The following is a 14,636-nucleotide window of genomic DNA, read 5'->3' as shown; positions in this document are numbered from 1 at the left end:
CTGTGATGCTGAACAGGTTTCAGCAGACCTTCCAGATTAAAATGGACTTAGATTAAAAACCTGGTGATTTACTTCCGAAAATGAGCCAATGAAAACCCTATGGATCACAATAGTCCAATCCATAACTGATCATGGGGATGACGCAGGACTAGGCAACGTTTCATTCCATTGCGCATGGGGTCACCATGAGTTGGGGGCCAACTCAATGGCAGCTAACAACAACAACAACGTTATTACTATTACTGTAACACTTATTATTCTGATTTATTACTGGCTTATTGAGCAGTTGGAATTTGGTGGGATATAAAAATAAAACAAACCTGCTCTGTCAAATCTTCCTCGATACTGTCTCTCAACAACATCTTGAGCAGACCCCAGAGCTGGCTTTCTGGTCATTTTCAGTTATGCAGAGTTCAGTCTGGAGGCTTTACTACCCCGTCCTGGCGTCCTGTTTGCCCTTGGGGTCCTCCCTGCTCTCATGCCATGGCCCATGACATGGATGGGGAGGGGACACCTGCTCATGCAGGCCTCCCCCAACTCCAGCTCAGGGGTGGGGGTGATTCTGGTCTCTGCCATGGATGCGGCCCCTCCTGTGGGTTGTGGCAGCTTCTCTGGAGTGCTCTACCTGGTTCTGGATGCCATCAGCATGGCAGGCCTACAGAGGCTGGTCTTCTATGGAACATCTCTGTGGGTTCTTCAGGAGACCTGAGCAGCCTGCCTATAGCACGGATCCCTGACCTGGGAGAACGGGCTCCAGCCTAGCCATTTTAGGACCCACCCTCAGCTCCTGCCACTAGGGGAACAACCTAATAGGCTCATATAAGCTGAGGAGCATCCCTACCCTGGCAGGCAGTCCTTGGGAGGGGGTCACAGGCTGGCTCAAGCCTGGCTACCCTTCGCAGCGCCCATTGTCCCACAGATAGTGATCACATGCTTGTCACATCAAACCATGGCACACAGGCTGCTTCATGGCTGCTCTCTCTGCCCTGCCCGTGCCCCAAGGGTCTTCACAGAGGCTTAGGGGCCAGAGAAATAAGGCCTCTGCCGGGACAGATGCCACTAGGGGTTTGTATGCCAAGCCCCCCTTCTTGCAGATGCCTCAATGTTTATGAGCTATTCTCCCAGGAAAGTGCCATGTAAGTGGACGTAACTCTTTCTCCTTTCCCTTCCCCAGCCTTCTTTTACATCTCAAGAAGGAGGAGGGCTGGGGTGATGGCTGCAGGTAGCAAGGTCTTTGGGGAAGCCCAGCTCCGCTACTGGCAGGTCTCTTTAGAGGATGGGGTCCTTGGTGCCATTGTTACACTTTTAGGGCATCAGGAAAAATCTCACTCAACATCCGTTCATCATCATTATTGATTTAGGAAAGAAGCCAAGACAGAGTGGTAAGGGTGAATCCAGAAAGTGTGAGTTGGGGACACAGCTATACATAGCAGGCTCTGACCCAGGGCCAGTCCTCTGTGAGCCTGACCCCTGATAACACTAAACAGCTAAAATCTGTCCCCAGAGTTAACACTGCCAGAGTAAGGGGTGGTTTGACCTGATTGGGGGGGGCGGGTGGTCTGGGAGCTCCCACTCAGGGGCAAGCCTGGGCTGGTCAGGATGACTCTGACAGAGAGAGCTGGAAGTCGATGACTCCACTCAGCACACACCAAGAAATAGGCTCACGGCCCACAGTCCTTGCTGTTGTCCTGAGGACTGACCACCACCCTGGGTGCACCCGTACTCACAAGGCCACCCCAGGTGTTGGGCAGAGGCTGTGAGGCAGTGGAAGGAGCACTGGACTGGGAGTCAGAAGTCATGGTTTTGGTCTAGGTTCTTCCACTTACTATGTGACCTTAGGCAGGTCACTAAACCTCTATGAGCACCATCTCTGAAAGAGGAGTGAGCAGCAGTACCCGCTCCATGGGTGGTTCTCAGGGGGCCACCATGGCTGTTGGAGGTGTGTTACCAGAGGCGCCCCTCCCATCTCCCACAGCCCCTACTTGTCATTTCCACCCAAGGCCACTGTTGTCACTCTCTCCCCAGACGTTCCGGTGGCCGGTGGCCAGCAGCATCGACAGCAGTGAGATGCTCGAGATTCAGATCTTCAACTACAGCAAAGTCTTCAGCAACAAGTAAGTGTGGGGTGGGCAGGGAGAGGCGGGGCCTGGAGGTGCTGGGCCTGCCTTCTCCTTGGGCTCCCCTCTCCTTTGGGTTTAAAAGGGGGACCCAGATCCCTGGCCTATGCCGGATGATCTCCAAAGACCAAAGAGGTCTTGGGCTGGTCTTTGATCCCCTCCCTGCTCTCTTATTCTAACCTCAGAGTCCCCCAGTCCCCCCAACCACTGTCGGCCAGGAACACCCTACCCTCCTTGTTCACCCCTTCTGTCCCCAGCCCCATCAAAGTTTCCTTAGACCAGGCTAGGGGACAGTTACCCATCAGAGAAGCTGGAGGCATAATGGCTGATAATGTCCTCCAAGAGACCATCTGTCACCTTGAGGGCAAACTTGTCACGCCTGTGGAGGACAGAAAGTTGCCAGGCAGTTTGGTGCAGTGACTCCGGAGTCAGGCAAGCCTGATTTCAGATTCCTGGCTCAGTCACCTACTGTGTAACCTTGAGCAGGTTATGTAACCTCTCTGAGTTCAAGGTATTCATGTGTGAAAAGGATAAGTACTTACCTCGAAGGGCAGCTTGAAAATCAAATGAGATAGATATGCATTCATTCACTCATTCATTCATTCATCCGATAAATGTTTACTAAGTGCCTACTGTCAGGCACTGAACTAGGTGCAGAGGACGGTGAGGTGCCCACCCTCACAGAGCTCACATTTTGCAGATGAAGCGCAGCTACCACATGAGCACTATTACCGCTAGATGTTTAATAAAAGCAGTCTCCATCCTCTCAGAAGAATTGTGACAGTCTGAAATGGTGGCTAAATGTAATAAATGTAAAGTCCTGTCCTCCGGTTAAAGATTCATTGCTCTTATGCCGCTACAGGAGACATAGCTGAACTGCAACATGCCCACAAAGGCATGGGGAGATTAGCTCACTGAAAGCCCAGTGAGACTCGACAGTGGGAGGAGACGACAAACAAAAGAAAAGCTGACTTAATCCCTAATAGAAGTAGAGCAATCAGAGCAGGAGGCGAAGGCTCCTGCTGTTGTGCTGGTTGGTGAGGACATCATTAGGCACCACCTTGTGGTGACCAGGATGGAGATGGGGCTTTAAATGTTGTCAATGACAAGTGGATAAGAGCTTGGAGGAAAAAATGATATTCATCCATCTGTCTATCCATCCATCCTTCCTTCCAATCATTCATCAACCATTTACTGAGCTAATACTCTATACCAGCAGACACTGGGCTAGTCACTGGAGGTACTAAAATGGGGGATTAAGACACAGTCCCTGCCACCAAGAAAGCTTTCTTCCAAGAGGGAGAGGAAAGAGAGCTGTGTGCCAAGAGGTAAGACCAGGACCAGGATGCATTGCTGGAAGACAGGTGTCAGAGGAGTGTAAGAGCTTGCTAACAAGCACAGCTCTCCAATCAATGAGCTGTCTTGGGAAGTAGTGAGCTCCCTGTCACTGGGAGAGGATGAGCAGAGGATGGGCCACCTCTAGTCGGCCACGTTGTAAACAGGATTTCTGAATCATGAAGGCCGAACCACACGGGTTCCAAGGTATCTCTGATTCTGTGGTTTTCACTGGGAACCGTCAGGATCTCGGCTGAATAAGTATGGGCGTGGATGCTTCAGGCGTGCTGGCATGGCCACAGCGGGAGAAGTTTAAGGGCACAGAGGCCTCCTGTTGGCCTCTGAGAGTATCACATCGTTCAGGGAGCTGCCTCTGGCACCCACAAGAGAAGCTGGTAAGAGGCACCCTACCAGAACCCTCAGGATGAAGTGCCACCTTCTTCCATGGCTTCAGAGACCTGGGTGACCTATGAGGACAAGAGGAACAGGACAAGAGAAGGGCCCACACGTGGACGACTGTGGAGGCAGTAGAGAAAGCAGAATTGGAAGCTGAGGGCCAGGAAATGCATCCAGGAATCCCAGCAGGGACCCATACGTAGTTGCCAGAGCTCCCAGGAGCCTTAGAGCTCGGGCAGTCCAACCCTTGCTGTGCAGAAGGGAAAGTGAGTCTCAGAGCGGATACTGAGGGCTCATGGGTAGACAGCGAGAGAGCCGGGGCTAGGATGCATGTTTTCCACCTCCTCTTCCTGCTCCCCTGTAACTGCCAGGAACCAGAGTAGTAAAAGACAAGCAGAGGTGGCGGAACCCAAGGACGTGAGAGAAGAGATCGTTAGATCGTTCACAGTGAAAACTGCTAGACCAATCACTGAAAACGCTGGAAACCCTTGAAAACATCTAAACTCCTATAAATGAATCAGAAGGACTATCTGGGAAACTGACTACCTTAACTTTGAATATGCTGAATCTTAAGCCTTCAATTAATTGTTCTAAAATGCCAGCAAGAGGGAAGGCTGGTGGTGGTGGGTTGTGGGTCCTATATTAACTCTTCCCCTCTTCTTCTCTCCCTGCTCTCTCTCCTTCCACTTAAGAGAAGGTAGGAAACCCCAGAAGGGGAGGCCTGGGCCTGGTGAGAGAGAGGGCTGCCATTTCCTGGGCAGCCTAAAGAATGTCCAGGGCCCTGCTGGACCAGGCCAGAGGGGCTGTGAAGCCATGCCTTCCGACCCCACCATGGCCCAGCTCAGTATCCAGGCTCCTTCTCATGGGGCAGCTGAGCTGAGGGGGAGCCTCTCTGGGGTCTGCACTGTGCTTAGTAAGCAACCAGCAAGCCCCACCCACCGCTTGTTGTGGAGCGGGACACACAGCAGACCCTGAGGACTGTGGAGTGAATGGGTGGATAAATGCCCTTCTGGGGCAGGAGGCAGAGGGGAACATGGCAGGAGGGTCTGGGAGCAAGAATCAGAGTGGCCCTTCTTCTCTGAAGAGGTCAAGGCACTGCAGGATGGGAGCCAGAGTCATATGACTGATACATTTGGGGAAACTGAGGCAAGGAAGGCTGGTGTGAGAGGTGGAACCTATGGGCCTGATCCCATTACTACCCACCTCAGAGAGAGCAGCTTGTCCTAGAAGCAGAGGGCAGCTTGGAAACCGCCCCTCACCCAGTGGCTCTAGGGGCTGACTGGAGGAGGAGACACAGTGTGAAGGAAGAAAGCATTTGATCAGGGACCAGGAGACCCCCAGGTCAGGCTCTGTGCTGACGTGAACAGGGTCCTCCTTCCAGAACCATGGGCTTTGCAGAAGGACGAGATGTTGGCTGCAGAGAATCTGGGCATCCAGCTTTGCAGGTCTGGGGGTCTTCAGAGGGGTGGCCTGGCCTGCCCACCCAGTCTCCTTTATGCCGAGGATGCCAGGGTCCCTGAATAATTCAGGAGTAGGACAGCAGTGGAGGCCTGACCCGGCCTGGGGCACTTGACACCGGCTCCCAGGGGAAATCGATAAATTATTGACGCAGTCCTGGCGCCCGGTTGCCGATCTATTGTGGTAAGTCTATGGGCCCGTCTGCACCTGAGGTCTCCTCCTAGCTGCTCAATTACCTGGGAATCCTACCTGCCCAGCCTGCCCAGCCTGCCCAGCCACTGTCTGGATGTGCGCTCTGTGGGGAGTGCCTCTTTGTGACAGGCTGACCTGAGATAGAGAGCCCAACTGGGGACCAGGTGAGGGAGGTAGTCAGAGGATGTGGGGTTAGGTCCCAGACCCTTCACTTATCAGCCAGGGGGAAACTGAAGCCCAGAGTGGGGCCCTGTCTGGGGTCACACAGCAAGTTCAGGGCAGAACCAGTTCTGAACCCAGACCTCCTGACCCCAGCCTCACATCTCTACTTTCCAGGAAACCAACCCAGTTGTCCAAGAGGCAGGAGAGCCACCCTTCCTTGGTTGCCCCTGAAGCCCCCCTCTGAGGTAGCCCCTCCATGCCGACTCACCCAGAGGAGGGACAGGAAACTCAGCAGACCCTGCTGTTTGCAGCCAGGCTTGCCAAAGTGCAGCTGAAGAGGGAGATGTGTCTTAGTCATCTAGTGCTGTTATAACAGAAATACCACAAGTGGATGGCTTTAACAAAGAGAAGTTTATTTTCTCACAGTCCAGCAGGCTGGAAGTCCGAATTGAGGGTGCCAGCTCCAGGGGAAGGCTTTCTCTCTCTGTCGGCTCTGGAGGAAGGTCCTTGTGATGCATGAGTGTCCCCTTGGTCTGGGAGCATCTCCATGCAGGAACCTCATGTGCAAAAGACACACTCTGCTCCCGGCACTGTTTTCTTGGTGGTATGAGGTCCCTATGTCTCTCTGCTCCCTTCTCTCTTTTATATCTCAAAAGAGATTGGCTTAAGACACTATCTAATCTTGTAGACCTCAGCAGTATAACTGCCGCTAATCCATTTCATTACATCATAGTGATAGGATTTACAACACATAGGGAAATCACATCAGATTACAAAATGGTAGACAATCATATAATACTGGGAATCATGACCTAGCCAAGTTGACAGATATTTTGGGGGGATACAGTTCAATCCATGACAGAGAGGTCACCTCGAGGGTCACCACAAGGGCCAGATCCCAGGACATCCCCTGCCTGCACCTGGTCCTTCCCCCAGAGAGCGCTTAAAGAGGAGCTGCCGAGGGGCAGCAATCTGGTTAGAAGCAGCATCAGGGCATTTGTTTCAAAGATTCATTTGCATAGCAAGCACCCTGTTTTTGCTTAGATGGTATGTTACAGACCTGTAAAAAGAGCAAAGTTCTGTATAAATGCATTTCTTCATACTTTACATAAGGCTGAAATATGACAATCATCTATTTCAAAGAATATTACTTTTTATTTTTATTTGGGAGCGGTTACCCTTCCACCACCCATCTGCCTGATTGTCATACTGTGGTGGCTTGGGTGTTGCTGTGATGCTGGAAGCTATGCCACCAATATTTCAAATACCAGCAGGGTCACCCATAGTGGACAGGTTTCAGCGGAGCTTCCAGGCTAAGACAGACTAGGAAGAAAGGCTTGGTAATCTACTTCTAAAAATTAGCCAACGAAACCCCTATGGATCACAACACAATATTGTCTGATATAGTGCTGGAGTATGAGCCACCTATGTTTGAAGGCATTTAAATTACACAATGGACTCGAGCATACCAACAATTGTGAAGATGGCACAGGACCAGGCGTGTTTCATTGTACATGGGGTCACCATGATTTGGAGCCAACTGACAGGAACTAACTAGAAGTTACCCCTTGGGAATGTGACAAGTTGATTCCTTTGGCTTGCAAACTCCCATTTCCCTCTGGGCCACAGACAGGCTCTGACTCTGCGGGGCTGCGCAGAGCTGGCGGTGGGGGGTGGGGGCACAGGGGGGGATGGTAGGGAATCGGCTGCCTGGAGCTCATCCTGCAAAGGAGCCCAGCCCTGCATGGGTCCTCCAGATAGCAAGCCCCGCACAGCATTGAGGGTTGGGGGACAGCAGTGTCAGAGGAGTTCCACGTGAGTATTCTTTTTTAATCTTCACTACTGCCCAGGGAAGAGGGTGGTTTACTTTCTTTGAGGAGGTGAATAAGGCCAGGCTCAGAGAGGCTGGATAACAGAGTCACACAGCTGGCAGGGGTAGAATCCCCCCTTAGACCATGCTTGGTGAACCCACATCTGTCTGACCCCAAGCCTGGGTTCCTTCCGCAGTCCACACTGCCTCCCTTTAGAGATAGCATGTAGCCAGCGTGTGAGGAGCCGGGGATGTGCCAGGAGGCTGACTTCAGCGGACTACACATATGATTGCAGCAGATGCATAATGGAATAGCAGCGAGAGAAATAGTGGAACAGGGAGATCCCCATCACTGGGGGTGTCTAACAGAGGCTTGACAGCATGCATCAAGGAGGTTGTTTAAGGGATTCCTCCTTGAAGGAATGGTGGAAGAGCTCCCCTCTCAGGCCCCTCCCAAGTCCAAGGTCTTAGATTCTGAGGCAAGTTAAGCCTGGAAGGCACCAAGAGTGTTCTCTGAGCACTTGCAGGGGAACAGCTCCATCCTGCCCCCTGGGGGTGTCTTGTCATATTGCAGCATTGCTCATCCTTGGGGCCCTCTGCTGTTCTGGGGCTTTTTATAAAGGGAGAAGTATGCTTGCACTTAGTAGGTGCTTGGGAGGTCCTAACCAAAACCAAAACCAAAACCAAAACCAAACTTGTTGCCGTCGAGCTGATTCTGGCTCATAGCGACCCTATAGGACAGAGTAGAACTGCCCCATAGGATTTCCTAGGCTGTAATCTTTACGGAAGCAGACTGCCACAGCGTTCTCCCATGGAGTGGCTGGTAGGTTCAAACCACCAACCTTTATCAGCCAAACTCTTAACCACTGTGGCACCAGGGCTCCTTCTGGAAGGTCCCAGTGGATTAAAATGGCCTGAAGATCCAGTCTGCCAAAAAGCGAAGGGCCAGGCAATAGTAAAACATTGTCTTTCGTTGTTAGAAGCTAAGAGCCCACCCCCTCAGTTTATAAAGACAAAATTGTGCTCAAAGTGGGCTCCCCAGATCAGCATCACCTGGAAACTTGTCAGAAATACACATTCACAGGCCCCACCCCACCTCCTGAGTCAGAAACCTTGGGGGTGAATTGGTGGCAGCTGGATCTGGCTCTTATTGGCTCCCGAGAGCAGACAGCATGCTTTTTTTCCCAACTCTGACCTTCATGATTTCATGTTGGTAGCTTGAAATTGGCCGTGGCAGGAGTAGTTACACCACAGAAATTGGCAAAAGCTACAAATCAGGATTTTTTTTTCCCCAGAGAGCCAGTTGTTAAATATTTCCAGCACACCACTGGGTGGGTCCCAGTAATTTGTGTTTTAGCAAGTCCTCCAGGTGATTCTGTTTGCCCTGAAGTTTGAGAACCACTAAGTTAGATTCAAAAGACGTGAGGCTGCAAGAAGGCTAGGGTATTCACTCAGGCCTACAGCCTATTGTTAGAACGTGTGCATGGGACAGAAGCTAAGAGCCCACCCCCTCACTTTATAACAACAAAATTGAGAATCAGGGACAGGGACTCCAGGTTTCCTGCCTCACAGCCCAGTGCTTCTCCCCTCTGTGGCCCTCCCAAGCTGGGGAGACACCAGGGTGCAGCAGGGGTGGAGGGGCAGGCTTCCAGAAGTGTAGGTCTGAGAGGGTGCTAGAAGCCTGGTTCAGTTTTAGAGCGGAGGAATGGCGTGAAGAGTTTCACCTGAAGGGAGGTTCTGGGAGGAGAAAGCCAGCAGACAGAGCTCTGAACTCCGAGGGAAGTGGCCACTACGTTTCATATCCATCCAACATGGCTGCTCCAGCACTTTCCCTCTCATGCAGATGGGAGGCTTTTTTTTTTTTTTTTTAATGGTGCTCATCCTCCACAAGCCACAAGATGGTGTAGACATCAAACATGTCTGTTAAAGTCAGAATTCATCTGATACCTCACCTTACCCAGATTTGCCATTCATTTGTTCCTTCTCCACTTCTTGGCCATGCCTTCCTCCTCCATGAATCAAGGGCAGCGCCAGATGATCCCTGAGCTCTCTCTCAGTGTATTCTCCTCAGACTCAGATGATCCCTGAGCTCTCTCTCAGTGGATTCTCCTCAGACTCAGAAGATCCCTGAGCTCTCTCTCAGTAGATTCTCCTCAGCCTTTGTCCTTCAACTAGAAACGTTGTGTATGTTTTAATCTACCTCATGTGGAACCACCACAAGAGAACATGTCTCGAACACCTGTTTCCTCCCAGAGTTCAGTCTGCAGACCATAGGGGGAAATGGGATTCAAGTCAACTCAGTCAGCATGTATTAGACACCTACTGTTTTTCATTAATTCAGCAACAGATATTGAGATCACCTGTGTGTCAGAAATATAAAATAGATGCCAGAGATAGAAAGCACGGTCCCTGTCCTCGAGAGGCTCACGGTGTAGGGCACCACACTAATGATCACTGTACTGCTCTGGGAGCATTGATTACTTTCTAGGAACTCAGGCTTTTCTCCAACAGCCTCTACACTGGGCAGCTGGCAGCTGCTCTGCAGGGGCTCAGGGGAACCCCAATTCCATGTACCCAAGGAAGACAAGGCTCCAGCATTATACCCTGAACACCAGTCTGTGATCATCCCCCGATGGAGCTCATTGTCCCCTCAGAGCCCTCCCAGGGAAATGGGTCCCACACACACATACACTGTTGTAGGAGGTGATGTACGCTAAGCCCTCATGGGCATGCTGCCCTGGTGGGACCAGCGAGCTTCTCCAGCCCCAGCCTGCAGCCTGAGCAAGCCCTCCCTCCCTCCAGCCAGCTGGTCTCCTCCCCAGCCAGTCACAGCCTCTTGGGTGTCAGCCTTGCTCCTCACTGTGGCCTCTTCATGTGAAACCACCCCCCACCTCTGCTGTCCACAGGCTAATTGGGACCTTTCGCATGGTGCTGCAGAAGGTGGTAGAGGAGAACCACGTGGAGGTGACTGACACACTGATCGATGACAACAACGCTATCATCAAGGTGGGTGTGCCCTTGTACAGAGAGAACCTGGACTTTTCCATTACGGGGTCACCTGGGGACCACTTCAGCTCCCTCCCACCCACACACAGGGCAGCTTGGGAAGCACACCACATGGATGGAGAGACAAGGTGGGGGGTGGTCTCCCAGGGTGTCCGCCAAGCCTTTCCTAGTGAGAGTACAGGGAAGGACAATTGAGGGATGCCCTCGCTTCTCCAGCAAGGGGTGACCAGACTTCCATTTGGGCCCAGCTCAGGAGTCCCTAACAAGACTTCTCTGACCATCAAAAGGCCAACTGAGGCCCACTGGCCACTCCTGTGCACTATCTCCACTCTGTGTGTCTGACTTGGCTCCCCTGTGACACTAGATGTTTGTGAGGGCAGCTCGTTTCCTATCCTATTTGTCACATCCCATCCCAGCTCTCCTAACATAAGCAGACACACACTAATGCACAGTCCAGGGCTCTTTATACGTGTTTAACACAGGAAAGAAATAAACTGATCTGGTTGTCAGGCCTCAGGCCCCTCCTCCGACTCACTGGTGCACTTGAGCTCATCAGCATCCACTCATGGGCAGGTTGGTGTAGTGATGAGGAACACATCCTTGGGTCTTGGTTAGGCCACTCACTAACTGTGTGACTCAGGCAAGCTACAAGTCATCTGCAAAGTGAGCAAACTTACAGTATCTGCCTCATAGGATGACTCTGAGGATTAAATGAGAATACGCAGAAAGTGCTTAGAACAGCAAGTACATAGTGAGTGCTCAATGAATATGTAAAATAACATTGTTAGCTATTATATATGGACCTCAGATTTCCCGTGTACAAAATGGGGCTGTAAAAGGCTTCCCCCACCCAGGCCCTTGGTATTGTACGGCCCTGTGTGATAGCCTCTGTGTATAACCAGAGGAAACTGCTTCAGAGGGCTGACCTCAGTGGTGGGGAGCCAGAGTGGAAGGGACCCTCTCTGGGACAGTGCTGAGGGTAAGGCAGAAACCCCCAAAGTCTCAGCTTCTCAAGACACCCCCTTGCTGAGAACAAGGAGAGCATTTGAGGCTTCTCAGGCTGGCCTCACCCAGGCCACCATAGCAAGGGAGAGACAGTGCAGAACAAGCTCCAGGCATGAATGGCAGTGGCAGGCTTGGGGGAGAAGATGGGAACCTGAAAGAGGAGAATATAGTGTGGAGAGTAAGGGATCAGAGATGAGAGAGAACCGGGGAAATGGGCAGGGGCTAACAAATGGCAGGCCCATGCCCTGGGTTCCCAGAATCAGATTTAGGATTTCAACTGAGGAAAGGAGTTAGAGGTAATTCAGCCCATCCACCACCCACCTCTGCTACCCATTTTATGGATGGGAACACTGAAGTCCTAAATGGGGAATGGATTTGGCCAACATTACCCAGCTGGTCAACAGCAGAGCCAAAATTGGGACCCAGGGCTTCCAATTCCAGACCAGCATTTTCCCACCACAACATAGTTGGTCACACCGGAAGGGCCACACTGGTTCAGTGGATAGAACACAGGGCTTGGAATCAGGCAGCCTGGGCTTGAATCCCAGCTCTAGCCCTTTCTAGCTGTGTGACTTTGGGGAAGTCACTTCACCTCCCTGAGATGTCAGGTAGGGTAAGTTGAAGTGTTGAGGAGAGCCAATGAGTTTACATTAAATATCTTAGCACGATGTCCAGCACAGCAGTGGTTCAGATAACGTGTCATTGTCCCTCCCTTGGGAAGTCTAAGCTGGCTCATCAGGAGGCCCTACCCTCAGTGAAGGCTGCCTGCTCTGGGTCGAGGAGCAAACCAGCCCTCGCCCAGTGGAGCCCTACCAGCACCCAGGCAGACTGAGGAAGGGACTAGACTGAGTCTTCCCTGTGCACTGGGGAAAACTGGAGCCAAGAGGAGGTAAGTGGCCTGAAGACACAGAGCAAGGAGCCCAATCAGAATTCTCGATTGCTAAGCCTGGGCCTGGGTTTGCTGCTCCACTTTCTCGCAGAGGAAAACCCAGGGCAACAGCCAAGCTCCCTTCTTCTCCAGGGTGGGAAGGGTGTCTGCCGGATGAGTGGGAAGACATGCTGACTTCACCATGCCTTTGAAGGGCATCCAGTATCTGGGATCCTCTCCTAGAGGGCACACTCAGCTCACTAGTCACATTTCCAATGAGCACCAGCAGGTGAGGCAAGTTCAGCCCTGGTACTGAGGACAAGGAGGGGGCAGCTACCCCAGTAACAGGCTCAGCTGTTCATAGAGGACCCCCCACCTTGGGCACCAGGGAGGAGTAGAACCAAGTGCAGCAGGACCTGGAGCCAGATCACATTAAGCTGAATGAGTCTGCCCATGTCACTCAATCTTTCTGAGCCTCTTTTCACATCTGCAAAATGGGGAGATGATACCCACCTTGCCTTCCTCCAGTGAGCTGAGGGTGTGAAGGCACTGGGCAAACATTACCAAGTGGTGGAATATACAGGATTGTGATCATTACTGCCATCCTGGCTGCTCACCTCCCTGCCTCTCTCCTCCAGACCAGCCTGTGCGTGGAGATCCGATATCAGGCCACAGATGGCACACTGGGCTCCTGGGATGATGGGGACCTCCTGGGGGATGAGTCTCTTCAAGAGGAAGAGAAGGACAGTCAGGAGACAGATGGGCTGCTGCCTGGCTCCCGGCCCAGCTCCCGGCCGCCGGGCGAGAAGAGCTTCCGGAGGTAACAGGCTGGGCCCCTCTGGCTGCCCACTGCCCCCAAAGACACAGGAAGATGCCTGGGCCCTGGGCCCCCTCACAAGCCCCTCTAGGCCTGGCTGGGATCGGAGTAAGGGCTGAGTTTCTGGAGAGACATAAAAAAGGCAGGAGGTGTTTCTGCAGCCCAGCCTGCCCCTCACCCCAGAGCTCACTGGGGAGTCAGCAGGGGGGACTCAGATCAAGCTGAGTGGCCAGGCCTGCACCCCACCCTAAGGGAGGCAAAGTCCTGGGAGGTTGAGATCTCACTTAGGCGGTAAGGGCTGGACCCTCGGCCCTCCTCGGGAGTGGGAGAAGGGCAGGAAGAGGCCCTGGGCTCTCAGGTCTAAGGCCTGCCAGTGCAAGGCCAGCTCCAGCAGCCTGGCCTCTGCTGGCCCAGCGAGGAGATCCAAGAAAGGAAAGTGGCCTCCTCCTGTGGCAGGGCAGCCAAAGGTCCTGGCAGGGATTCTGTTGAGGAGGAAGCCTCCAGGATCCCTTGTCCTCAGAAGGCAGGATGCACACCCTGCGGGTGTTCTGCCAACCCACCACAGAGGTGACAGGTCTGCTCATGCCAGATGCACTAATAGGAAAAAAAAAAAAAAAAGGAAATGCCATTGTATTACTCTTCAAGCCCAGAGACAGAATGGAGTCTAGTCAAACGCTATCCGTGGGTTCCTAGGTCATTGGGAGTAATGTGTAAACTGTAGGTAAGTCAACCAGTGCATCTGGAGGGCTTGGGTGAATCTGGAGGGAAGGGGATCTTCCAGTGCCACTGGAAACAGCTCCCTCTAATCTCCTTCCACCCCTTCCTTTCCAAGTAAAATTTCTTCAGTCCCTGTCCTGCAAAACCAGATTCTAAATTAGTGTACTTGAATTGATGTACTTTTATTGGACAGATATGTGTTCTTTCTTTGCATTTGCACCATCCCCTACACACACACACACACACACACACACACACACACACACACACACACACACGGACATACATTCTCTGCCAGCCACCAGGGAGCTGCACACATTGCTGGGCTCTACTGCTGCTGCCATCTCTAGGAGCCACGTCTTAGAAGGACAAAGGAAGAAGCCTCAGCTTTCCCCTTGCAGCCAAGCGAGAATTGAGCACAATCTGCATTACACGACTTTCCCCTTCTCCTTTCTCCACTTGGCCTGGCCCTTCTGCTTTCATCTCCCACCTCCATCTGCTGCCCAGTTCCCCCTTCTGGCATCCTGGGGGCTACAGGGGTTCTCCCTGGGCTCCTCTCTGCTGGGTCTCATCTAGGCGTGGGTATGGGCAGGGGGCCACCTTTCTTGTTCTCCATATTCATCATTTTTCCATTCCATTGAGGACCCTGCAGAAGCCAGGTACCTCCCTCCTGTGCCAGGGGCCAGAGGGAAGCTTGGCCCATGTGCATGGCTGGGGGGCTCTGAGAGGGGTGTGCACAGGCCGTGGCAGGGT

The 14,636-nt window shown here is 52.5% G+C and overlaps 1 protein-coding gene across 4 annotated transcripts in view; it reads left to right on the top strand.

The window, feature by feature from the left end:
* OTOF (otoferlin) overlaps positions 1-14,636 on the top strand; it is a 124,400-nt gene that overhangs the window by 46,825 nt on the left and 62,939 nt on the right. For all 4 annotated transcript variants that reach the window (XM_004377587.2, XM_004377590.1, XM_004377589.1 and 1 more), the window contains exons 3-5: positions 2,026-2,114; positions 10,377-10,476; positions 12,988-13,169. In XM_004377587.2, the coding sequence (XP_004377644.1) occupies positions 2,026-2,114; positions 10,377-10,476; positions 12,988-13,169 (371 nt within the window). The remainder of the gene's footprint in view (positions 1-2,025; positions 2,115-10,376; positions 10,477-12,987; positions 13,170-14,636) is intronic.

This window comes from Trichechus manatus, unplaced genomic scaffold, assembly GCF_000243295.1.
Source record: "Trichechus manatus latirostris isolate Lorelei unplaced genomic scaffold, TriManLat1.0 scaffold00052, whole genome shotgun sequence".
In the NCBI taxonomy this organism is placed as follows: domain Eukaryota; kingdom Metazoa; phylum Chordata; class Mammalia; order Sirenia; family Trichechidae; genus Trichechus; species Trichechus manatus.
This window is presented reverse-complemented; position numbering and strand designations above follow the sequence as displayed.